Source organism: Hylobates moloch, unplaced genomic scaffold (assembly GCF_009828535.3).
Source record: "Hylobates moloch isolate HMO894 unplaced genomic scaffold, HMol_V3 SCAFFOLD_12, whole genome shotgun sequence".
Taxonomy (NCBI): domain Eukaryota; kingdom Metazoa; phylum Chordata; class Mammalia; order Primates; family Hylobatidae; genus Hylobates; species Hylobates moloch.
In genome coordinates, this window is record NW_026652287.1 from 53,078,431 (window position 1) to 53,105,212 (window position 26,782).

Sequence of the window (26,782 nt, forward strand, 5' to 3'; positions counted from 1 at the left end):
TTTCTCCATGTTGGTCAGGCTGATCTCGAACTCCCAAACTCAGGTGATCTGCCCGCCTTGGCCTCCCAAAGTGCTGGGATTAAAGATGTGAGCCACTGCACCAGGCCTTACACTCTGATGTTTCCTAAGCTATAGTTTTTTAAAAAATGTTTTTCAAAATTCATTAAATTTGCAGGGTATTTCTCCAATATAAATTTACTGGTGTTCAACAACTTTGAGAAACTGCTTTAGGGTTTTCCTGTAGCACAAAATGTATACAACAAGATCACAATGTAATACAAGTAAAGGTACTAAAACCCTTTTTATATTTGTAATGTTCATCTTCAAAATAAATACTCTTGTTTTTTTTTTTGAGGCAGTTTCACTCTTGTCCAGGCTGGAGTGCAGTGGTGTGACCTCGGCTCACTGCAACCTCTGCCTCCCGGGTTCAAGCAATTCTCCTGCCTCAGCCTCGTGAGTAGCTGGGATTACAGGCATGCACCAACACAAATGGCTAATTTTGTATCTTTTTTCTAGCAGAGATGGGGTTACTCCCTGTTGGTCAGGCTGGTCTGGAACCCCCCACCTCAAGTGATCCGCCCCCACGGCCTCCCAAAGTGCTGGGATTACAGGCGTGAGCCACCGTGCCTGGCCCAAAATAAATACTCTTAAAGGTTTATCTGATAGATTTTTTGATAGTAATTGCATTTTTAATACTTTTATTAAGTATGAACTCCATGATGTTGAGTGAGATGTGAGCAGATATTAATGGCTTTTCCACATTTCTTATATTCGTATAATTTTTGTCAAGTACAAATGCTTTCCTGTGCAATAAGATGTGAGCATTGAGCCAGGCGTGGTTGCGCACACGTATAATCCCAGCACTTTGGGAGGCCAAGGCAGGCAGATCTCCTGAGGTCAGGAGTTCAAGACCAGCCTGACCAACGTGGAGAAACCCCATCTCTATTAAAAATACAAAATTAGCTGGGCATGGTGGTGCATGCCTTTAGTCCCAGCTACTCAGGAGGCTGAGGCAGGATAATTGCTTGAACCCAGGAGGCAGAGGTTGCAGTGAGCCAAGATTGCACCACTGCACTCCAGCCTGGGTGACGGAGCGAGACTCCGTCTCAAAAAAAAAAAAAAAAGCTTTGCCACATTCTTCACATTTCTAGGTTTTCTCTCTAGTATAAATTATCTTATGTTCAGTAAGGTTTGAGGACCAATTAAAAGCTTCCCACATTTTTTTTCATTTGTAGGATTTCTCTCCAGTACGAATTATCTCATTTTCAGTAAGTTTTGAGGACCACTTATAAGTTTTGCCACATTCTTCATATAAATTACCTTATGCTTAATAAGAAATAAGGAATGGTCAAAAGATTTGCCACATTCTTCACATCTGTAGGATTTTTCTCCTGTATGAATTATCTTATGTTTAGTAAGGTTCAAGGACCAGATAAAAGCAATGCCAGGGGTAGGCCGGGTGCGGTGGCTCACGCTTGTAATCCCAGCACTTTGGGAGGCCGAGGCGGGCGAATCACGAGGTCAGGAGATCGAGACCATCCTGGCTAACACAGTGAAACCCCGTCTCTACTAAAAATACAAAAAATTAGCCGGGCGCGGTGGCGGGCGCCTGTAGTCCCAGCTACTCAGAGAGGCTGAGGCAGGAGAATGGCGTGAACCCGGGAGGCGGAGCTTGCAGTGAGCCGAGATTGCACCACTGCACTCCAGCCTGGGCGACAGAGCGAGACTCCGTCTCAAAAAAAAATGCAATGCCACATTCTTCACATTTGTAGGGTTTCTCTCCAGTATGAATTATCTTATGTTCAGTAAGGTTTAAGGACCAGTTAACAGCTTTGCACATTCTTCACATTAGTAAGGTTTATCTTCTGTATGAATTCTCTCATGTTTAGTAAGAGTTGAGGAAGAGTTGAAAGCTTTGCCAAATTCTTTACATTTTTAAGGTTTCTCTCCAGTATGAATTATCTTGTATGTAGTAAGGTGTGAGGACTGGTGAAAAGCTTTGCCACATTCTTCACATTTGTAGGGTTTCTCTCTGGTATGAATTTTGCTATGTGTAGTAAGGTTTGCGGATTAGTTAAAAGCCCTGCCACATTCTTCACATTTGTAGAATTTCTCCCCAGCATGAATTTGGTTATGTGTAGTAAGTGTTAAGGATTGTTTAAAAGCTTTGCCACATACTTCACATTTGCATGGTTTCTCTCCAGAATGAATTCCCTTATGTATAGTAAGGTTTGAGAAACAGCTAAAGGCTTTGCCACAGTCTTCACATTTGTACGGTTTCTCTGCAGTATGAATTTTCTTATGTGTATTAAGATGTGAGGACTGCTTTGCCACATTCTATACACATGTAGGGTTTCTCCCTAGTATGAATTAATTTATGTTTAGTAAGGGTTGAGAAATGGTTAAAAGCTTTGCCACATTCTTCATATTTCTACGGTTTCTCTCCAATATGGATTCTCTTATGTGCAGTAAAGTTTGAGAATCATCTAAAGGCTTTGCCACATTCTTCACATTTGTAGAATTTCTCTCCAACATGAATTATCTTATGTGTAATAAGGGTTGAGGATTGGCTAAAAGCTTTGCCACATACTTCACATTTGTAGGGTTTCTCTCCAGAATGAATTATCTTATGTGTAATAAGATTTGAGAACCGGCTAAAGGCTTTGCCACATTCTTCACATTTGTAGAACTTCTCCCCAGTGTGAATTATCTTATGTGTGTTAAGGTGTGAGGACTGCTTAAAGGCTTTGCCACATTCTTTATATATGTAGGGTTTCTCTCCAGTATGAATTTTTTTATGTTTAGTAAGGTTTGAGGAATGATTAAAAGCTTTGCTACATTCTTCACATTCATAGGGTTTCTCTTCAGTATGAACTCTGTTATGTTTAGTAAGGGTTTAGGAATGGTTATAATCCTTGCCACATTTTTCACATTTGCAGGGTTTCTCTCCAGTATGAATTAATTTATGTTTAGTAAGGGTTGATGTTGAGGAATGGTTAAAAGCTTTGCCACATTCTTCAAATTTGTGGGGTTTTGGCCGGGCGCGGTGGCTCACGCTTGTAATCCCAGCACTTTGGGAGGCCGAGGTGGGTGGATCATGAGGTCAGGAGATAGAGACCATGGTGAAACCCCGTCTCTATTAAAAATAAAAAAAAACAATTAGCCGGGCGTGGTGGCGGGCGCCTGTAGTCCCAGCTACTCGGAGAGGCTGAGGCAGGAGAATGGTGTGAACCCGGGAGGCAGAGTTTGCAGTGAGCCGAGATTGCGTCACTGCACTCCAGCCTGGGTGACAGAGCGAGACTCCGTCTCAAAAAAAAATAAAAATAAAAAAATAAAAAACAAAAAAAAAATTTGTGGTGTTTCTCTCCAATACAAGTTATCTTATGTTCAGGAAGTTTTGAGGACCACTTAAAAATTTTGTCTTTTTTTTTTTTTTTTTTGCATTTGTAGTGTTTCTTCTCAGTATGAATTATCTTTTGTGTAGTAAGGTGTGAGAAATGGTTTTTTTTTTTTTTTGAGACGGAGTCTTGCTCTGTCGCCCAGGCTGGAGTGCAGTGGCGCGCTCTCGGCTCACTGCAAGCTCCGCCTCCCGGGTTCACGCCATTCTCCTGTCTCAGCCTCTCCGAGTAGCTGGGACTACAGGCGCCCGCCACTACGCCCGGCTAATTTTTTTTGTATTTTTAGTAGAGACGGGGTTTCACCGTGGTCTCGATCTCCTGACCTCGTGATCCGCCCGCCTCGGCCTCCCAAAGTGCTGGGATTACAAGCGTGAGCCACCGCGCCCGGCCGAGAAATGGTTAAAGGCTTTGTCACGTTCTTTACATTTGTAGGGTTTCTCTCCAGTATGGATTCTTTTATGTTCAGCAAGGTTTGAGGACTGGTTGAAAGCTTTGCTACATTCTTTATATATGAAGAGTGTCTCCCCAATATGCATTCTTTTATGTTTTGTAAAGGTTGAAGACCAGTTAAAGCCTTTGTGAAATTTATCACATTTGTAGAGTTTGTCTCCAGTATAAATTATCTTATGATTAGTGAAAGTTTAGGAACATTTAAAATCCTTGTCGCATTCTTCACATTCGTAGGAATTCTCTCTAGTATGAATTATCTTATGTTGAGTTAAGTGTGAAAGCATGCAAAATGATTTCCCATATTTTTTACATTTGAAAGAGTTCTTATTGCCGGGCGCGGTGGCTCACGCTTGTAATCCCAGCACTTTGGGAGGCGCAGGTGGGCGGATCACGAGGTCAGGAGATGGAGACCACAGTGAAACCCCGTCTCTACTAAAAATACAAAAAATCAGCCGGGCGTGGTGGCGGGCACCTGTAGTCCCAGCTACTCAGAGAGGCTGAGGCAGGAGAATGGCGTGAACCCGGGAGGCGGAGCTTGCAGTGAGCCGAGATTGCACCACTGCATTCCAGCCTGGGTGACAGAGCGAGACTCTGTCTCAAAAAAAAAAAAAAAGAGTTATTTTTAGTGTCTCTTATGTTATTTCTATATAAATTTGAATATTTATGAAAGACTTTCACATATTTATTACAATGAAATATTTTGATCTGGGTGGACATTGGTTAAGTCCATTCCAACCTTCTTTGTGTATCATATCACCATTCACACCTTTACAGTCTTTTCTTAATTGTAAATTCTCATGTCCACATTTTGCATATATTGTTAGTATTATTTTTTGGAAAGAATCTTTTATGCTGTGCTTTGGCCAAAGGTCTTGAGTAAAATGAGAACACATAACTGAAAGAAATATAAATAACAAATTACTCTACCTGCTAGACTCAGATGAATATACTTTACAAATCTAACCTATAAATTATACAAACTACATAAACAAGATGGAATAGCAAAATAACACAGGTACTAATTTTTTCCTAGACATATAAACGTAATAAAAACATAGTGACAAAAATACATTTCTTTCTTTTCTTTTCTTTTCTTTTTTTTTTTTTTTTTTTGAGACAGAGTCTCGCTCTGTCGCCCAGGCTGGAGTGCAGTGGCACGATCTCGGCTCACTGCAAGCTCTGCCTCCCGTTCATGCCATTCTCCTGCCTCAGCCTCCCTAGCTGGGAATACAGGCACCCACAACCATGCTCAGCTAATTTCCAAAATACATTTGTGAAAAATTTATAAATGAGTTAACTACGTGCAATCCTCCCAGGAAAGCACGAAGCAAAAAGTCACACCGAAGGAAAAAAAAGTCTGTTACAGTTTCCCTGCACAGCTCTTCCTGCTCCCCAGTAGAGCATAGGGTATTTAGAAGTAAATTACTAGCTGGGCATTGTGGCTTGTCCCTGTAATCCCAGCACTTTGGGAGGCCAAGTTGGGTGGATTACCTGAGGTCAAGAGTTCAAGACTAGCCTGGCCAAAATGGAAAAACCTCATCTCTACTAAAAATTCATAAATTCTTTTCCAGCGGTGACGACCTACCCACACGAGAACATGCCTCTCGCAAAGGATCTCCTTCATCCCTCTCCAGAAGAGGAGAAGAGGAAACACAAGAAGAAACGCCTGGTGCAGAGCCCCAATTCCTACTTCATGGATGTGAAATGCCCAGGATGCTATAAAATCACCACGGTCTTTAGCCATGCACAAACGGTAGTTTTGTGTGTTGGCTGCTCCACTGTCCTCTGCCAGCCTACAGGAGGAAAAGCAAGGCTTACAGAAGGATGTTCCTTCAGGAGGAAGCAGCACTGAAAGCACTCTGAATCAAGATGAGTGGGAAACCATCTCAATAAACGCATTTTGGATAAAAAAATAAATAAATAAATAAATAAATAAATAAAAATAAAAATAAAAATTCATAAATTAACCAGGCATGGTGTCACATGCCTGTAGTCCCAACTCCTGAGGAGGGTGAAGCAATCACTTGAACTTTGGATGTAGAGGTTGCAGTGAGTCAAAATTATTCCATTGCACTCCAGTCTGAGTGACAGTGTGAGACTCTGTCAAAAAAAAAAAAGAGAAAACACACACACACAAAGATAAATTGCCAACTCCTTGTTCATCTTTTTATTTTTTATTTTTTATTTTATTTTATTTATTTTATTTATTTTATTATTATTATTATTTTTTTGAGACGGAGTCTTGCTCTGTCACCCAGGCTGGAGTGCAGTGGCGCAGTCTCGGCTCACTGCAAGCTCCGCCTCCCGGGTTCACGCCATTCTCCTGCCTCAGCCTCTCCGAGTAGCTGGGACTACAGGCGCCCGCCACCACGCCCGGCTAATTTTTTGTATTTTTTAGTAGAGACGGGGTTTCACCGTGGTCTCGATCTCCTGACCTCGTGATCCGCCCGCCTCGGCCTCCCAAAGTGCTGGGATTACAAGCGTGAGCCACCGCGCCCGGCTCCTTGTTCATTTTTTTAAAACAACAACAAAAAAATTGGCACATTCGTCTTTATTTTTGGCTTCTACAGGCCTTTCCAGACACTGGTTTCTGTCCCTCATGACATAGAGTGCTGAAATAAATTGTGGCATATTTTGGAATGACAGTTTGAGTCTACTGAGACCAAAGGTAAATATTACAGCAGCAGAGAGACTGCAGTATGACACACAGAAAACAGGTGTGATTACTATTAAGGGATTACTATTAAGGAGAAACATGAATCAACTCCTTTAGGAAATAAACACCAAATTTCAGACTAAACACATCCTAAGAACATGTTTGAGAGACTCCAAAATCTGTAGCCAGACAACTGGTTTCAGACTATGCCAGGACAAAGCTACTGTCAGGCCCCTGAGCCCAAGCCAAGCCATCGCATCCCCTGTGACTTGCACGTATACTTCCAGATGGACTGAAGTAACTGAAGATTCACAAAAGAAGTAAAAATAGCCTTAACTGATGACATTCCACCACAAAAGAAGTGAAAATGGCCTGTTCCTGCCTTAACTGATGACATTGTCTTGTGATATTCCTTCTCCTGGCTCATACTGGCTCAAAAAGCACCCCCACTGAGCACCTTGCAACCCCCACTCTGCCCGCCAGAGAACAAACCCCCTTTGACTGTAATTTTCCTTTACCTACCCAAATCCTATAAAACAGCCCCATCCTTATCTCCCTTCGCTGACTCTCTTTTGGGACTCAGCCCTCCTGCACCCAGGTGAAATAAACAGCCATGTTCCTCACAGAAAGCCTGTTTGGTGGTCTCTTCACACAGACACGCATGAAAGCTACATTATAAAGATTGTAACATGTGGCTTTTTAAATGTACAAATCTCAATCAAAGATTACAATATGTATGAAATATTAGGCCAACATGGCTCAATCAGAAAAATATAAAATTTTAGAAAGCAATAATAAAATGAAGATTAATAAATTAATTTTAAGAATTTCTTATACATTGAATAATACTCAAAGAGAAAAATAGAAACAGAGACCACTAATGAATATCAGAAAAATGAGGATAACCTCTTCCCCTAAACAACCAGAAGTAATCTGTGAAAATGGCTTGCTATTCACCTGACCCAGAGAACCCCACAAAATCATGCAAATCAAAAGGTTCCAGTATTGGTGTTTACCTTAAGAACCCTTGTGAAACTGTCCAGACTATCTAGGATATGCATATACAAAAAGAGTATCTGGAAGATGTCACTTTACAGAAACAGTGCGTACCATTCCGATGTTTCAATGGTGGGGTTCATAAATATGCACAGGCCGAGCAGTGGAGCTGGAAAGTCAGTGGCCCAGAAAGAGTGCTACCTTTTTGCTGCACATACTTAAACATGGACAGAGTAATGCTGAACTTAAGGGTTTAGATGTAGCTTCTCTGGTAATTGAGCATATCCAAGTGAAGAAGGCATCTAAGATGTGCTGCCGAACCTGCAGAGCTCTTGGTCAGATTAACCCATACATGAGCTCTCCCTGCCACATAAAGATGATCTTTACTAAAAAGGAATAAATTGTTATTGATCTAGAAAAGGACATTACCTGGAAAACAAAGGCGTCCTAGAAGAAACTGAAGAAACAAAAACTTATGGCATGGGAGTAAATTCAGCACCAAAATAAATGCAATTAAAACTAAAAAATAAAAAATAAGAAAAGAATAACAACAAAAATATTGAAAATATCAATAAACCCTAGAAATTATGGAGATAAAAATATGAAATGTAATAAATGTAAAAAAGGTAAAAAAAGAAATAACCGAAAATGTTTAAAAGGAATAAAATATGATGTAGAAATGAAGAAGCTCAACAAACAGACTAGGATACACACAAAGATACTAATTTTTTGAAACCGAGTTGTGCCCTTATTGCCCAGGCTGGAGTGCAGTGGCACGATCTCCACTCACCGCAACCTCCACCTCCTGGGTTCAAGCGATTTTCTTGCCTCTTCCTGAGTAGCTGGGATTACAGGCATGCGCCAGCAGGGCGGGCTAATTTATATATATATATATATTTTAGTAGAGACAGGGTTTCTCCATTTCGGTCAGGCTGGTCTCTACCTCCCGAACTCAGATGATCAGCCCACCTTGGCCTCCCAAAGTGACGGGATTACAGGCTGAGCCACCGCACCCAGCCACATAAAGATATTTCTAACAAACACATATATAGGCACAAATTTTTTTTTTTTTTGAGACAGAATCTTGCTCTGTTGCCCAGGCGGGAGTGAAGTGGCTGGATCTCGGCTCACTGCAAGCTCCGCCTCCCGGGTTCACGCCATTCTCCTGCCTTAGCCTTCCGAGTAGCTGGGACTACAGGCGCCCGCCACCACGCCCGGCTAATTTTTTTGTATTTTTAGTAGAGACGGGGTTTCACTGCGTTAGCCAGGATGGTCTCGATATCCTGACCTCGTGATCCGCCCCCCTCGGACTCCCAAAGTGCTGGAATTACAGGCTTGAGCCATCACGCCCGGCCCAATAGGCACAATTTTTAAAGTCACAGACAATGAGAGAATCTTGAGAGCTTCAAGTAAAAGTGATGTGTCATTTAAAAGCATAGTCTGATGAGATAAACAGTAAATTTGTCGATAAAAATTTTGCAGGCTAGAAGGAACCTGTGTGACGTAGTCAAAGTCCTAAAGAAAATAGTTGTCAAGTGAGAATAATACTATCAGCAAAACTGTCCTAACAAATAAAAAGAAAAAGACCTTGAAAAGTAACCAAATTCAGAAAAAGTATATTGGCATTGCATATGCCCTACATATTAAAGATGCTGAAAGGAGTTCCTTCCACTGAAAAGAACATGATGAAGGAGAATAATACATAGTTTTATAAAAATACGTAACTTTCTGAAAAACTTACGCACATACACAAAACCGAATTCCTTAGCATTATCAAAATGGTGGAAAAATCATTTTTAATTATTCTACAAAATGTGAAAGATAAAAGCATAGAAATTATGATAAACACCTGTTAATGAATATGCAACATAAAAAGATAATTAGCAACATTAATAACAAGGTTGAGGGCACAAGTAATGAGGAAGAAATTTTACGTGCAACTGAAGTTAACTTTTTACTAGATTATATATATATTTTTGTATCTTTTAAAGGTTTTATGTAATTCCCAAGGTACCATAGAAAAAACCTGTATAGGGCTGGGCGCGGTGGCTCACGCTTGTAATCCCAGCACTTTGGGAGGCCGAGGCGGGTGGATCACGAGGTCAGGAGTTCGAGACCATCCTGGCTAACACGGTGAAACCCCGTCTCTACTAAAAATACAAAAATTAGCCGGGCGTGGTGGCAGGCGCCTGTAGTCCCAACTACTCGGGAGGCTGAGGCAGGAGAATGGCGTGAACCCGGGAGGCGGAGCTTGCAGTGAGCCGAGATTGAGCCACTGCACTCCAGCCTGGATGACAGCGAGACTCCGTCTCAAAAAACAAACAAACAAAAAAAAAAGAAAAAACCTGTATAGACACACAAAAAAATAAGAAAGAAGTGAAAGTATATTAATACAAAAATAAAGCAGACACAAAGACAAAAACAGAGAAAATGAGAGACAAAGATACAAGAATCAAATAATTTAATTAATAAAATAACACTAGTCAGTGTTTCTCTTTCAGAAAATTATTTAAATATATATAAAACTAACTTTCCAATCAAGAAACATATTTCTTTGTATTTTTTAAATTTTCTTATTTTATGAGACATACTTTCAATAAAATAATTTATTAAAAAATTAAAAACCAAGATCCAACTTGCCTTTCCACAAGAGTTAGTTGAGATTAAATGATAAAAGAAGACTAAAAGTGGCAAGAGCGTTCGGCTTTCCCTGCTAAAAGTGGCAAGAGTGAAGTAGGCATTCCATGTAAATACTAACCTTATGAGAGCAGGAGAGGTCAAAATAATATTATATAAGCTACATCTTAAGTAAAAAACTGTCATATTTTACAAAATGTACTTTAAGTCAAAAGTTAAAGGAGACAAGTAGGACATTCAACAATAATAGGTTTGTTTTTTGTTTTTTTTTTTCCTAAGACGGAGTCTCACTCTGTCGCCCAGGCTGGAGTGCAGTGGCACAATCTCAGCTCACTGCAACCTCCGCCTCCTGGGTACAAGTGATTTTCCTACTTCAGCCTCCCGAGTAGCTGGGACTACAGGCTCATGCCACCACGCCCAGCTACTTTTTTTTTTGTATTTTTAGTAGAGACGGGGTTTCACCGTGTTAGCCAGGATGATCTGGATCTCCTCACCTTGTGATCCGCCCGCCTCTGCCTCCCAAAGTGCTGAGATTACAGGTGTGAGCCACCGCGCCCGGCCAACGATAATAGATTTATGCACTGGGAACCTATGACAAATTTTTACGTAAGTTTGTGTGTGTCTGTGTGTGTGTGTGTGTCTCACATTATGCTTCCGAATATAAAAAGCAAATATTGAAAGAACTGACGAAACATATAGAGAGCAATATAATTACAGTAAGATATTTCAATACCCTATGTTTAGTGATAAAAATAAAACAAAGCAGAATGTTAATAAAGGAACATAAGATTTGCAGGAAGTATAAAACAATGATTCCTGGCCAGTCGAGGTGGCTCACGCTTGTAATCCCAGCATATTGGGAGGCCGAGGCCGGCGGATCACGAGGTCAGGAGATCCAGACCACGGTGAAACCTCGTCTCTACTAAAAATACAAAAAAAAATTAGCCAGGCGTGGTGGCGGGCGCCTGTAGTCCCAGCTACTCGGAGAGGCTGAGGCAGGAGAATGCCATGAACCCGGGAGGCGGAGCTTGCAGTGAGCCAAGATTGTGCCACTGCACTTCAACCTGGGCGACAGAGCGAGACTCTGTCTCAAAAAAAAAAAAAAAAAAAAAAAAAAAAAAAAAAAAAAAAAAAAACAATGATTCCTAAGAAAGGTATAGAGACTACTCCTCAACAACATAAGGACACGCATCCTTTGCAGTAGCTCATAACATTCTCTTTGATAGACCACCTGTTAGGCCAAAAAATAAGTCTTAACAAATTTTTTTTTTCTTTCTTCATTTATTATTTCTTCTTAAAAAAAAAGAAAAAATGGGATACATGTGCAGAACATGCAGGTTTGTGCCATGGTGGTTTGCTGCACCTATTGACTAAGTTCTTTTTTTTTTTAATTTTTTATTATTAATTTTTTTTGCACACAAAACAATAAACATTTTCTAAAAATACATACAAACAAAAAGATGCGTATCAAACATATTAGGAAGGTTGCACATGGGAAGACGGGGAATAGAAATGGGGAGTGGGAATTAAAGAAAATAAATGAGAGAGGGACTTTATATGGATCAATGATAATAACTAAATCCTCTATTTGACAAAGAAGAAGGAGAAGGAAGAGGAAGAAAAAGAAAGTGGGATAAAGGATCAGAAAGGGAGGAAAATAGAAAAAATTAGAGTATGACTCCAGGGTAGACCTGTTTTGTTGTCACTGGGTTGGTTGGTTGGTTTGTCTGTTGTATTTTTCATATGTTTCGCCATGTTGGCCAGGCTGGTCTCCAACTCCTAGCCTCAAGTGATCAACCCGCCTCGGCCTCCCAGAGTGCTCGGACTACAGGTGTGAGCCACCACGTCCAGCCCCCACATTGCTTCTGGCCTCCGTGGTAGACCTGCCAGACGGGGCGGTCAGGCAGAGGCGCTCCCCACATCCCAGACGGGGCGGCCCGGCAGAGGCGCTCCTCACTTCCTAGACAGGGCGGCCGGGCAGAGGCGCTCCTCACTTCTTCCCAGACGGGGCGGCCGGGCAGAGGCGCTCCTAACTTCTTCCCAGACCGGGCGGCCGGGCAGAGGCGCTCCTCACTTCCTAGACGGGGCGGCGGCCGGGCAGGGGCTGCAATCCCAGCACCCTGGGAGGCCAAGGCAGGCGGCTGGGAGGCGGAGGCTGCAGCGAGCCAAGACTACGCCACCGCACTCCAGCCCGGGCAACAGCGAGCACCGAGTGAGCGAGACTCCGTCTGCAGTCCCAGCACCTCGGGAGGCCGAGGCGGGCAGAGCACTCGGGGTCAGGAGCTGGAGACCAGCCTGGCCAGCACGGCGAAACCGCGCCTCCAGCCAAAGGAGAAAAAGCAGGCAGCGGTGGTGGCGTGCGCCGGCAATCCCAGGCAGCCCGCAGGCGGGGGCAGGAGAGTCACGGGAGCCGGAGGCAGGGAGTGTGCAGCGCGCCGCCTAGATTCCAGCCTGAGCCACAGAGGGAAGAAAAGAAAAGAAAAAAGAAAGAGGAAAGAAGGAAGGAAGGAAGGAACAAATTTTTAAAACTAAAATTGTATGGATTACTTTTTATAAGCAAAATTGAATAAGAATATATAAACAATAGAAGAAACCTGAAAAATTCACAATTATCTACAAATTAAACAATACTCTTGAGCATGCTCCTGGTGAAAAGTTGAAATAATTAATATTGTGAAGATGTTCATACTGCTCAATATAATCTACAGATTTAATGCAATGATTTTAAAATTTCTCATTGCATTTTTAAAGAAATAAAAACAGTAAATGCAAAATTATATGAAATTGCAAGAAACAATAAAGTACCAAAATATATTCAAAAAAAAGAACAAGAACAAGTTGGAGGCATTACAGTTCTTGATTTCAAAACACATTATAAAACTAAAGAATTCAAATAATTTGGTATGAATGTAAAGGTTAAAAAGTAGACTAATAAAATAAAATGAAACACATAAACTTTCACATATGTGGTAATACGAAGAGTTATTTGCATACCCATAATTATTGCAGCATTGTTATTGTAAGCCAATAGGAGAAAACAATGCAAATTTCTATCACCAAATCATTCAGTAGCTATAATTCTAAATATAAATATATTGAAAATTCACTGTTTTCAAAAATAAGGAAATATTCTAACAAATAAAAAGATAAGTTTTTTTTTTTTTTTTTGAGAGCAACCGTGACCGGCCTATAACTTGTACATTTGTGGTGTAGGTTTGTTGTGAATGGTTGTTTAATCCTCTGTAGGTGAGTAGTCATAAAAATTACTCTAATTTCAACAGCCTATTTATTTGTGAACCTGTATTATTTTTGTGTGAGAGCCATGCTATTGGATTTGAAGGTAATTTTAAAACTACCATAACTCTGTATCTCTTTTAAGTATTATTCATTTTTACTTGCCAAAATCACATAACAAAATTTACAATAAAATATTTTTAAATATTCAGTTTAGTTATATTAATTATATTGATATTGTTATGCAGCATATCTCTACAATCTTTTTATCTCGCAAAGCTAAATCTCAATACATATTAAACAACTAACTTTTTTAATTTTCTGGCACTTTTCAAACGTCACTCTGTTTTCTGTTTCTAAGAGTGTAACTGCTTTATATATCTCATACATTATCTTTTTGTGGCTGATTTATTTCATTTTGCATAATGTCATCAAGACTTATCTTTTATGGCCGGGCGCGGTGGCTCACGCTTGTAATCCCAGCACTTTGGGAGGCCGAGGCGGGCGGATCACGAGGTCAGAAGATCCAGACCACGGTGAAACCCCGTCTCTACTAAAAATATAAAAAAAAATTAGCCGGGCGTGGTGGCCGGCGTCTGTAGTCCCAGCTACTCGGAGAGGCTGAGGCAGGAGAATGGCGTGAATCCCGGAGGTGGAGCTTGCAGGGAGCCGAGATTGCGCCACTGCACTCCAGCCTGGGTGACAGAGCAAGACTCCATCTCAAAAAAGAAAAAAAAAAGCTGAGAACTTCCCAAATTTTGATGTAATAAAATAAAAAATATTCTTAACCAGTAATACCTGATTAGGAATTATTATATTTTAAAACAAGAAAAAAAAAAGACTTTTCCACAATCAAAGGTAACAGTGTTCATCAGCACTAACACAGTTCTTTTTTTTTTTTTTGAGACAGAGTCTCGCTCTGTCGCCCAGGCTGGAGTGCAGTGGCGCAATTTCGGCTCACTGCAAGCTCCACCTCCCGGGTTCACGCCATTCTCCTGCCTCAGCCTCTCTGAGTAGCTGGGACTACAGGCGCCCGCCACCACGCCCGGCTAATTTTTTGTATTTTTAGTAGAGACGGGGTTTCACCGTGGTCTCGATCTCCTGACCTCGTGATCCGCCCGCCTCGGCCTCCCAAAGTGCTGGGATTACAAGCGTGAGCCACCGCGCCCGGCAGCACTAACACAGTTCTAAAAGAAATGCTGGCTGGGCGCGGTGGCCCATGCCTGTAATCCCAGCACTTTGGGAGGCCAAGGAGGGTGGATCACTTGAGGTCAGGAGTTCAAGACCAGCCTGGCCAACACGGTGAAACCCCGTCTCTACTAAAAATACAAAAAATTAGCCAGGCGTGGTGGCACGCACCTGTAGTCCCAGCTACTTGGGATGCTGAGGCAGGAGAATCACTTGAACTTGGGAGGCAGAGATTGCGGTGAGCTGAGACTGTGCCACTGCACTCCAGCCTGGAAGAAAAAGCAAGACTCCGTATCAAAAAAAAAAAAAAAAAAAAGCTACATGGTACCGAGGCACAGTGGCTCATGCCTGTAACCCTACACCTTTAGGAGGCCAAGGCAGTCAGCCTTTAAATTGAAAAATAAAAAGATGCTGGACAGCATCATAAGACCATATATAAATATAAAGCCCTCTATTAAATGTAAAATTTTATCTATTTATTTATTTTGAGATGGAGTCTCGCTCTGTCGCCCAGCTTGGAGTGCAGTAGCACAATCTTGGCTCACTGCAACCTCTGCCTCCTGGGTTCAAGCAATTCTCCTGCCTCACCCTCCCGAGTAGCGGGACTACAGGCCGGTGCCACCAAGCCCGGCTAATTTTTTATATTTTTAGTAGAGATGGGTTTTCACCCTGTTAGCCAGGATGGTCTCCATCTCCTGACCTCGTGATCCGCCCACCTCGGCCTCCCAAAGTGCTGGGATTACACACATGAGCCACTGTGCCAGGCCTATTAAATGTAAACATACAGAGACATATAGAACTCTTTTTTTTTTTTTTTTTTTTTTTGAGACAGAGTCTCGCTCTGTCGCCCAGGCTGGAGTACAGTGGCGCAATCTCGGCTCACTGAAAGCTCCGCCTCCCGGGTTCACGCCATTCTCCTGCCTCAGCCTCTCCGAGTAGCTGGGACTACAGGCGCCCGCCACCACGCCCGGCTAATTTTTTGTATTTTTAGTAGAGACGGGGTTTCACCGTGGTCTCGATCTCCTGACCTCGTGATCTGCCTGCCTCAGCCTCCCAAAGTGCTGGGATTACAAGGGTGAGCCACCGCGCCCGGCTGACATATAGAATTCTTTACTATCATAATGGTGGTACATAAAACCCTTAAAATTTTTCTATAGAATATAAAAAACAAAATATAAATCTGCATAAATCTGTGGATACACAATATAAAATAGTATGCTTTGTAATATTAAAACATTAATAAAACTAGAAAATATAGAGGTATAGTTTTTGTATTCAATTGAAGTTATGAGATTAAAACATATTGTTTTAAGATGTTTTATATAATGTCCATTTTTCAAGAGGTTTACAAACTTTTGTTTGTTTTGTTTTGTTTTGTTTTTGAGATGAAGTCTCACTCTGTTGCCTGGGCTGGAGTGCAGTGATGAGATCTCAGCTCAATGCTCGCTGCAACCTCCTCATCCCAGGTTCAAGCAATTCACCTCAGCCTCCCGAGTAGCTGAGACTACAAGCACATGCCCCAACTACCAGATAATTTTTTGTGTTTAAGTAAAGACGGGGTTTCACCGTGTTGCCCAGGCTTGATCTCAAACTCCTGAGCTCAGGCAATCTGCCTGCCTCCGCCTCCCAAAGTGCTAGGATTACAGGCATGAGCCACTGTGACCTGCTGATTACAAACATTTTGTAGAAACTGTGCAAAATAAAATGAAGGAAAAAGCAAAGCATGTAATTTTGTAGCGACAAAATTAAACAAAAATATAGCAATATAGCAGGAAATGAGAAAAAACTTATCTACAAAAAACACAAAACATAACAATAAACCTGGAAAGAGTAACTTCATTTTTTTAAGAAATCATTTTAAATAAAAATTAATTAAACTACTTAATAAAATGAAATGTAATCACAGGACTTTGGGAGGCCAAGGTGGGCTGATCACTTGATCCCAGGAGTTTAAAACCAACCTGGGCAACTTGAAAAAACTCAGTCTCTACAGAAAACTAGCTGGGCATGGTGGCACATGCCTGTAACCCAGCTACTTGAGAGGCTAAAATGAGAGGATAATCTGAGTTTGAGAGGTTGAGGCTGCAGCTCACAGGCATGTTCACACTATTGCAAACCAGCCTGGTTGACAGAGTGAAACCCTATTTTATAAATTAATTAATTAAAAGGAAAAGAAAGAAGATGCTTGAGTGGCTTCAGAATAAAACCATACAATATGTTCTCTACAACAGACCCATTTTAGCACTTAGTCAAATAGGCTGTAAGTAACGGAATAAAAAAATCTATATTTCATGCAAATAGCCACAATTTGGTGAAGTGGTCATAATTATGTTGGACATTATATGCTTTAAGTCAAGTACTAGTAGGAAACAAAGATTGATATTATATAATGGTAAAATGGGTCAATTTACCAGGAATTTATAACTATTATATCTATCTATCTATCTATATATATATATATTTTTTTTTTTTTTGAGACGGAGTCCCGCTCTGTCGCCCAGGCTGGAGTGCAGTGGCGCGATCTCTGCTCACTGTAACCTCCGCCTCCCGGGTTCACGCCATTCTCCTGCCTCAGCCTCCCGAGTAGCTGGGACTGCAGGCGCCCGCCACCACGCCCGGCTAATTTTTTTGTATTTTTAGTAGAGACGGGGTTTCACTGCATTAGCCAGGATGGTCTCGATCTCCTGACCTCGTGATCCGCCGGCCTCGGCCTCCCAAAGTGCTGGGATTACAGTCATGAGCCACCACGCCCGGCTATTATATCTATTTATATGTATATCTATGTATAAAAACGGTTCTCCAAAATATATAAATATTGACAAAGGTGAAGCAAGAAATAAATTGCAACATAAAAGTTGTAGACATCAAGACCCCATTTTCAATAAATAGAAAATTCAGATAAAAGATTAATAAGAAAACAGAAAATGTGGACAACATTATAGACTTTATTAATTGTTTTGCATATAGAGAAATACCTGAGAGTGGATAATTTATAAAGAAAAAAGGTTTATTTGGCTCACAGTTTGGCAGACTGTATAAGAAGTGTGTGCCATTGTCTGCTTCTAGTGAGGGTCTCAGGAGGCTTACAATCATGGTGGAAGGCAAGAGGAACTGAACATATCACATGGTAAGAGAGCAATTGTAAGGTGAAGAAGCCAGTTTTTTTTTTTTTTAACGCAGAGTTTCTCAAAACTATGCAGATATTTATGTATCCCCAATAACAATGGAAAAGCAGTCAGATTGTGCAGCTTCTTCTATGCCATGAAGATATCTTTGGCTGTCACTGTAAAGTTGAAGAAAGATCATTGAAGGGAAAGTAGAACTCCTGACCTCAGGTGATCCACCCGCCTCCTACCATCAATTTCTTCTACAATAATGGTAATATGAGCCACACTGACCTGTCCCTACCTAATCCAAACAAAATAAACCCTGTGACCACCCTTTAGTGCAAAGATGAAACTTAACACTTAACATGTATCTTGAACCCCTCATACTTGATTCCGACATCACCTTAGAGTAACACGAAGCCTTTAATTAAAAAAAAAAGAATACTACCAGAGCAATAAATAGAGCCTGTGGGGAGGGCAGAAGTAGAGATTTCTGCAAATTGGCTATGTAATCCTAATTAGAAACCAGAGCTGATAAGCACTTAGCTAAGCACTGCCTCTGAAGCTTTAATGAACTTCTAAACCACTTGGTGATTTTGGCCCTACTATATGTAATATGAATCTGCAGGTCTGGAAAGGGTCCGTGAATGGGTGTTTTAAATAAGTTTATTGACAATGCTAATGCTGATGTTGTTCTCCTGGGCTTATTATCAGCATTACTTAGAGAAAGCAGGCACAGCACAGAGTCCCTTACACTCAGCACTTTTGTTACAACACAAATATTTTTGGTACAAATGAAGACAATCTCTATCCTAAAGTATCACATTTTTTCTGGTTCTTTAAAGTTTACAGAGAAAACAGAAGGCAGTAATGTCTGAAGAAGTCTGTATTAATCCTAGCATTTTTGAGGCAGAGATAGGCGGATCACCTGAAGTCAGAAGTTCAAGACCAGCCTGACCAATATGATGAAATCCCATCTCTACTAAAAATACAAAAATTAGCCAGGCATGGTGGCATGTGCCTGTAATCCCAGCTACTTGGGAAGCTGAGATGGGAGAACAGCTTGCACCCAGGAGGGGGAGGTTGCAGTGAGCTGAGATCGCACCATTGCACCCCAGCCCGGGTGACAAGAACAAAACTCCATCTCAAATAAATAAATAAAGTAATGGCTCTGTACTCCCTAAGCACTGATCTAAAGAACTCCTGCTTGCCCTCTCCTGATGGCTAGTGTCTTCTCTTGACTCCTACTACATGCCACTGAGTAATAGCCCACATCACACAGCTCACAGCTGGCAGCTCACATCTTACATGAACCCCAATTGCCACAGCAGCACTTCAGTGCCACATCAGAGTGAGGCCTGAGCTGCAGGAGGAGAGCCTGCAGGCCTCCTCGGTAGAATTGTACCTTCACAATAATGGGACTGGGTGCAGTGTTTCAGCCTCAGTTTCTATGTATAATAGTAACATTAAAATATACTGCTGAATTTCCAGCATGAGTCCAGATAGACATGGCTCTAGGAGTTATCATTGTGTCAGTCCACCTCATTCACACAAACCATGGGATACTAATAAGACTTCTGAAACAGACACATAAAGCTTTGAAAAGAAAAATGGCTCTGTCTGAGCAAGATTATGTTGAGAGAAAAAAAGAAGTTACGCCGGGCGCGGTGGCTCACGCTTGTAATCCCAGCACTTTGGGAGGCCGAGGCGGGCGAATCACGAAGTCAGGAGATCGAGACCACGGTGAAACTCCGTCTCTACTAAAAAAATACAAAAAATTAGCCGGGCGTGGTGGCGGGCGCCTGTAGTCCCAGCTACTCAGAGAGGCTGAGGCAGGAGAATGGCGTGAACCCGGGAGACGGAGCTTGCAGTGAGCCGAGATTGCGCCACTGCACTCCAGCCTGGGCGGCAGAGCGAGACTCCGTCTCAAAAAAAAAAAAAAAAAAAGAAAAAAAGAAGTTAAAGGCATCTTAAGAAAAAACTCAAATTAGATAAAGATTGATGAAGTCAGCAAAATAAATATTCCCTTTAAAAGAATTTCTCGGCCGGGCACGGTGGCTCACGCCTGTAATCCCAACACTTTGGGAGGCTGAGGCGGGCAGATCACCTGAGGTCAGGAGTTCGAGACCAGCCTTCCCAACATGGAGAAACCTTGTCTCTACTAAAAATACAAAACTTGGCCAGATGTGGTGGTGGGTGCCTGTAATCCTAGCTACTCAGGAAGCTAAGGCAGGAGAATTGCTTGAACTGGGAGGCGGAGGTTGCAGTGAGCCAAGATCTCACCACTGCACTCTAGCCTGGGTGACAAGAGTGAAACTCCATCTCAAAAAGAAGAAAAAGTGTCCGGGTGCCGTGGCTCAGGGCTGCAATCCCAGCACTTTGGGAGGCCAAGGCGGGTGGAACACGAGGCCAGAAGATCGAGACCATCCTGGCTAACACAGTGAAACTCCATCTCTACTAAAAATACAAAAACAAAATTAGCCAGGCCTGGTGGCGGGCACCTGTAATCCCAGCTGCTCAGGAGGATGAGGCGGGAGAATGGCGTGAACCCCGGAGGTCGAGCTTGCAGTGAGCAGAGATCGCACCACTGCACTCCAGCCTGGGCTACAGAGCGAGACTCTGTCTCAAAAAAAAAAAAAAAAAAAAAAAAAAAAAATTTATCTGGACCAGGCACAGTGGCTCACACCTGTAATCTCAGCACTTTGGGAGGCCAAGGTGGGCAGATCACCTGAGGCCTTGAATTCGAGATCAGCCTGACCCACGTGGAGAAACCTCAACTCTACTAAAAATACAAAATTAGCCAGGCATAGTGGCTCATGCCTGTAATCCCAGCTACTCTGGAGGCTGAGGCAGGAGAATTGCTTGAACCTGGGAGGCAGAGGTTGCAGTGAGCCAAGATCATGCCATTGCATTCCAGCCTGGGCAACAGCGTGGGTCACAAGAGCAAAACTTCGCCTCAAAAAAAATAAAAAAGTTTCCTCTGGAAACACTCAAACAGCAAACCTACTCTCAGCATGAGAAACATGAATGTTATGAAGAAAGTGCAGAATTTTAGGTTTCTCCTCCATCTCTTTTGCTCTCTCATCTCCTAGCCATTGAATGAGAAATCTACGTTGAAATACATCTGACAACTTCCCCCAGCACTTTCTGGTAAAGTATTGGAATCTGACTTTGTTCATATAGTGAAATGTATTTGAGTTTGCAACATAGCTAACATAAAAACTGTTATGGTTTTGGGGTGGCCACATCACCTTTGTTTATTTGTCCTGTAATAGCAGCATTCCAATTTAGTGACATGAAAGACACAAATCATGCTTACATGTAATTATCCCTATTGGATTAATTAATAAACATATCAGAGTAATATCTATTGTAACAATTTAGTAGTCTTTTTTACGTTAGCTGGAAATATCGAAGTATAAATAATTTCAATTTACTAGTCATAAAGAACATAGGATTAAAAAAAGTCTGTAACCATAATTCAGTTAAAATATTTTATTTATTTATTTATTTATTTTGAGAAAGACTCTCACTCTGTTGCCCAGGCTGGAGTGCAGTGGCACAATCTTGGCTCAGTGCAACCGCCACCTGCCGGGTTCAAGCAATTCTCCTGCCTCAGTCTCCTGAGTAGCTGGGACTACAACCGCCCACCATCATGCCTGGCTAATTTTATTTTACTTTTTTGTAGTTTTAGTAGAGACAGGGTTTTGCCATGTTGGCCAGGCTGGTCTCGAATGCCTGACCTCATGATCCACCCGTCTTAGCCCCCAAAGTGCTGGGATTACAGGCATGAGCCACCGTACTCAGCCTAAAATACTTTATATTACAAAAGTATGAATAACAATATTAAAATTATTTAAGAGATTAATTTAATATAAATATTGTGGCCTTATATTTATACTATTGTAAAAAATACTGTTTAACTTATATGAATATGGGTTGTCTACGAAACACTACAGATAGCTATGTTAATTGTTTTGAACTAATAAATAGAAACCAAAATACAACTACAGACCCCCTGGTTCAGTTTATACACTGAACCTTGCTTTTGCAGTGTAAGTACTTCGGCCTGCAAATGTTAGATAATTACCTTGGATAATCAGTTTTCTGTCAAAAAAAAATACTCAGTATTTTCTAGGCTTCATCGTTCTGTATTGTGAAATTTAATCCCACTTTTGTCCTCAACATTTGTGTGCTCTCAAAATGAGCTTAAATCTAATCAAATCTGTTTCTACATTAAAAGACTAAAAGTCAAAGGCTGGGCGTGGTGGCTCACACCTGTAATCCCAGCACTTTGGGAGGCTGAGGCAGGCGGATCACAAGGTCAAGAGTTCAAGACCAGCCTGGCCAAGAGACTTGCCTGGCCAATATGGTGAAACTAAAAATACAAAAAAAGTACTCTACTAAAAATACAAAAAAAAATTAGCCAGGCATGGTGGCAGGCACCTGTAATTCCAGCTACTCAGGAGGCTGAGGGAGGATAATTGCTTGAACCTGGGAGGCAAAGTTTGCAATGAGCCAAATATCACGCAATTGCACTCCAGCCTGGGTGACAGAGTGAGACTACAACTCAAAATAAATAAATAAATAAATAAGACTAAAAGTCAAAAAAAAGAAAAACCTTTGCCAAAGAAAAAAAAAAAAAAAAAAAAAAAAGCAATAAATCTGAGGTCCTAAAGACAATCCTGAGTCAAAAATAATGACAAAAGGTTTATTTAGCTATTAATATCATATAGATGTGTTTCAAAACAACAAAGGAAAAATATACATATAATCTAAATGCCTTAAGGAAAAAGAGAAAAATGCCCTCTTTTATTTTCAGGTGGGAGAACTAAGCCTCTTATTTGTTATTTATATTTTATCCTACAACAACTAGGCCTCTGGACATGTTCTTAAACTTTTGGACATTTGATTTTCAGTAGACAGTGGATTCAGGAATCTAAGGTGTAGCCTTGGGCATACTGTGTGCACTTGGAAGATTGTTTATGAAAAAAAAAAAAACCAACAAAGAAGAAACATGTTATAAAAATCCATGGTGCACATGAATAAAGCAAGTTCTTAGAGACCAATGAAGAAACTTAGATTCTTGCCACTCACAGTGGCTCACATCTATAATTTCAAAACTTTGGGAGGCCAAGGCGGGCAGTTCACTTAAGTTCAGGAGATCAAGACCAGCATGGCCAACATAGTGAAATCCTGTCTCCAATAAAAATACAAAAATTAGGCCGGACATGGTGGCTCATGCCTGTAATCCCAGCACTTTGGGAGGTCAAGGCAGGCAGATCATTTGAGGTCAGGAGTTTGAGACCAGCGGGGCCAACATGGTGAAACCCCACCTCTACTAAAAATACAAAAATTAGCCATAGCCAGGCGTGGTAGTGCACACCTGTAGTCCCAGCTGCTCAAGAAGCTGAGGCAAGAGAATCACTTGAACTTGGGAGGTGGACGTTGCAGTGAGCCAAGATTTTTCCACTGCACTCCAGCCTGGGTGACAGAGCAAGACATCTCAAAAAAAAAAAAAATTAACCAGGCCTGGTGGCATGCACCTGTAATCCTAGCTACTTTGGAAGCTGAGGCAAAACAATCACTTGAACCTGGGAGGCAGAGGTTGCAGTTAGCTGAGATCGTGCCACTGCACTCAAACCTGGGTGACAGAGTGAGACTATGTCTCAAAAAAAAAAAAAAAGGAGATAGTTAGATTCTAACACAATAAGAGTGGGAGACTACAACATTCTACAGACACTATTATATCAGTGAGGCAGAAAATTAACAAGACATCAGAACCTAAACTCAACACTTGACCAAATAGTCCTAACAGACATCTACAGGACTCTCCATCTAAAAACAACATAATATACACTCTTCTCATCACCACGTGGCAAATACTCTAAAACTGACCACACAATCAGAAATCAAACAATACTCAACAAATTCAAAAATCTCCAAATTATCTCAATCACACTCAGACCACAGCTTGATAAAAATATAATTCAAATGAAGAAAATAACCTGATAACATATACTTACATGGAAATTAAACAACATGCACCTGAATGACTTTTGGGAAAACAACAAAATTAATGCAGAAATCAAGGGGTTCTTTGAAACAAATAAGAACAAAAATACAACATACTGAATCTCTGCAACACAGCGAAGGCAGTGTTAAAAGTAAAATTACAGTACTAAATGCTTACATCAGAAAATTAGAAAGATCTCAATTTAACAACCTAAATTATAAATAAAAGGACAAGATAAGCGAGAGGAAGCCAACCTTTAAGATAGCAAAAGGCAAGAAATAACCAAAATCAGATCTGAACTGAAGATTTAGACATGATAAACTATACAATAGATCAAGAAATCTAGAAGTTAAATCTTTAAAAAACTAAATAAGATAAACAAACTACTAGCTAGATTCATGAAGAAAGAAGAGAATAACCAAATAAACACAATTAGAAATGACAAAAGGGCAAGAAATCGAGACCATCCTGGCCAACATTGTGAAACCCTGTCTCTACTAAAAATACAAAAATTAGCTGGGCGTGGTGGTGCGCACCTGCTGTCGCAGCTACTTGGGAGACTGAGGCAGGAGAATCGCTTGAACCCAGGAGGCAGAGGTTGCAGTGAGCTGGTATCGCACCACTGCACTCCAGCGTGGCGACAGAGCTAAACTCTGTCTCAAGAAAAAAAAAATGACAAAAGGGACACTACCAGTGACCCCCACAAAAGTACAAATAACACTTGAAGTCTACTATGAACATCTCTATGCACAGAAACTAGAAAATCTAATAGAGATGTATAGAAAAGATCAATATTATTAAAATGGTCATACTGTCCAAAGAAATTTACAAATCTAATGCTACACCTATCAAACTACCAAAAACATTCCTTTTTTTTTTTTTTTTGAGACGGAGTCTCGCTCTGTGGCCCAGGCTGGAGTGCAGTGGCGCAATCTCGGCTCACTGCAAGCTCCGCCTCCCAGGTTCAAGCAATTCTCCTGCCTCAGCCTCTCCGAGTAGCTGGGACTACAGGCGCCCGCCACCACGCCCGGCTAATTTTTTTGTATTTTTAGTAGAGACGGAGTTTCACCGTGGTCTCGATCTCCTGACCTCGTGATCCACCCGCCTCGGCCTCCCAACGTAATGTGCTGGGATTACAAGCGTGAGCCACCGCGCCGGCAACAAAAGTGAACTTCTAAGGTTGTGTCATCTGTTTCCCCTCTCTGCCCTCCAAGCTATCACTGTTAAATATAATGGGTATTGAGAAAACTGTTAGATATTATTAAGGAATTCCTATATATCCTCCAGTTGAGTTAGGTGTTCTGATACAGCTCAAGTATTTTCTTGTCCCTACGTCCAGGGTCTAAACTAGCAAATCACATCAGGACACCTACAGAGGACAATTGGCGATTTTCCAATAGAAAGTGGAATAACCCCGTTAATGAGAGTAATGCAGTAATTTTAAAAAAGAGAAGTCAGATTGAGATGTAGCACAGTCAGGGCACAATTACCCTGATAATAGCCACTTCACACAGATTGGTTTAGATGTTTTTCTAAAATGAGCAAATTTTGGCAACATAATTCATGTTTATCTATCCCCAGCCCCAGCTGCTTCCACATTCCTACTGGTCATCCCAAGATGTGTACAGCAGTGTGGTACAGCAGGGTGAGAGAGAGCCTCAGAGATGGGATGAGGGTCTTTGCTGCATTGTCAAAATAACTAAAAAGTTGTTTAAAGGGTATCCAAATGTTCTGTTTCTTCCCCTTAAGTAGCTACTAAGATGCACTATATAAGCTGACCCAGGTAAGGAAAAGAGCAAGTGCATTTCGAGGCTCAGCTCACTTGTTGATTAGCTGTAATTCCCTGGGCATGGGACCCCGCCTACTTGAGCCTGTTCCCCGTCCATAAAATGCGCAAATGCTGGGGAAGGTGGGTCCTGGAGCTTTATCCAATCAGTGGCGCTGGCGTGGGAACCACCCAATCAGACGCGCAGTTGGAGAGGGGGCCGTGGCTTCCGGCTTTTGGCGGGGCCTTTGTCTCCGGCTCCCGCCAGAGCTTGGGACCCGCCTCTGCTTTTCCGCGTCCTCCAACTCGGGAGCCCCCGGTGACTTTGTCTCAGCCTCCGTTACCCTGTGATCTGCAGGTCCTGGGAGACGCACAGCTAAGATGCCCGGACATCCTGGAAGCTGGGAAATGGTGAGTGTGCGGGGTTAGGCATCCCGAGAGGGGAGAGCGGGCTGTGAAAGTGGCGGGACCGGCCTCCTCACAGTCGGCTCCTGAGTCCTGGTCGCTGGCGCAGCTCCGCCCCAGGCCCCTGTGGCCGCAAGATGGCGGCTGGGCCCGCAGCCGAGACTCCCGCGTCCCGCCCCATTCCTGCGCGGTACCCTGTCTGGAGCTCTCTGGTCAGCTCTGCACCGGCAGCCCCGAGTATTTCCCAGATTGTTCAGGGATGCCCGGCGGATGATCGGGGCGGAATCCCGACTCGGTGTGTGCGCAGGAAGGGCTGCGGCCCTGGGGTCTTCAGTTTCTGTTGTTAATTTTTTTTTTTTTTTTTTTTGAGAGAGAATCTTGCTATGACGCCCAGGCTGGAGTGTAGTGGCGCGATCTCGGCTCACTGCAACCTCACCTCCAGGTTTAAGCGATTCTCCTGCCTCAGCCTTCCGAGTAGCTGGGATTACAGGTGCGCACCACCAGGCCCGGCTAATTTTTATTTATTTATTTTTTATTTTTACTAGAGATGGGGTTTCACCATGTTGGCCAGGCTGATCTCGAACTCCAGACCTCAGGTGATCCGCCCGCCTAGGCCTCCCAAAAGTCCTGGGATTACAGGCGTGAGCCACCGCGCCCGGCCTCTTAGGAACATTTCTGAATCTCACACTCGGAGGCTGTCAAAAGTTAGATAATTGACTCTCATATGTGGGCCTGGTCCACAGGTGGGTTGGTTACTCTCAGACCAAGATTCAGTACACATGTGAGGCTGTGACTGCACTGAAAAGCACAGTCCGCAGACAAAATTGTGGCTCTCTTGCAATACTGTCAACAATTGAGATTGTGACTCACGTACTTAGACCCAACATACAGGAGGTGTCGACCCTCATACCTGGAACCTGGACGTGTGTG

The 26,782-nt window shown here is 42.1% G+C and overlaps 1 protein-coding gene and 1 pseudogene across 1 annotated transcript; one reads left to right on the forward strand and one right to left on the reverse strand.

Moving 5' to 3' along the window:
- Positions 1-1,935: 1,935 nt before the first annotated feature.
- Positions 1,936-26,782, reverse strand: LOC116479545 (zinc finger protein 85-like; annotated as a pseudogene).
- Positions 5,425-5,742, forward strand: LOC116478794 (small ribosomal subunit protein eS27). The gene has a single exon (XM_032170293.2). It carries the CDS (start codon positions 5,446-5,448, stop codon positions 5,698-5,700), a length of 255 nt encoding a protein of 84 aa, XP_032026184.1. The 5' UTR covers positions 5,425-5,445; the 3' UTR covers positions 5,701-5,742.

Bases quoted from the DNA above. Each gene is read 5' to 3' on its own strand.
- LOC116478794 (XM_032170293.2), top strand. From the start codon at position 5,446: ATGCCTCTCGCAAAGGATCTCCTTCATCCCTCTCCAGAAGAGGAGAAG.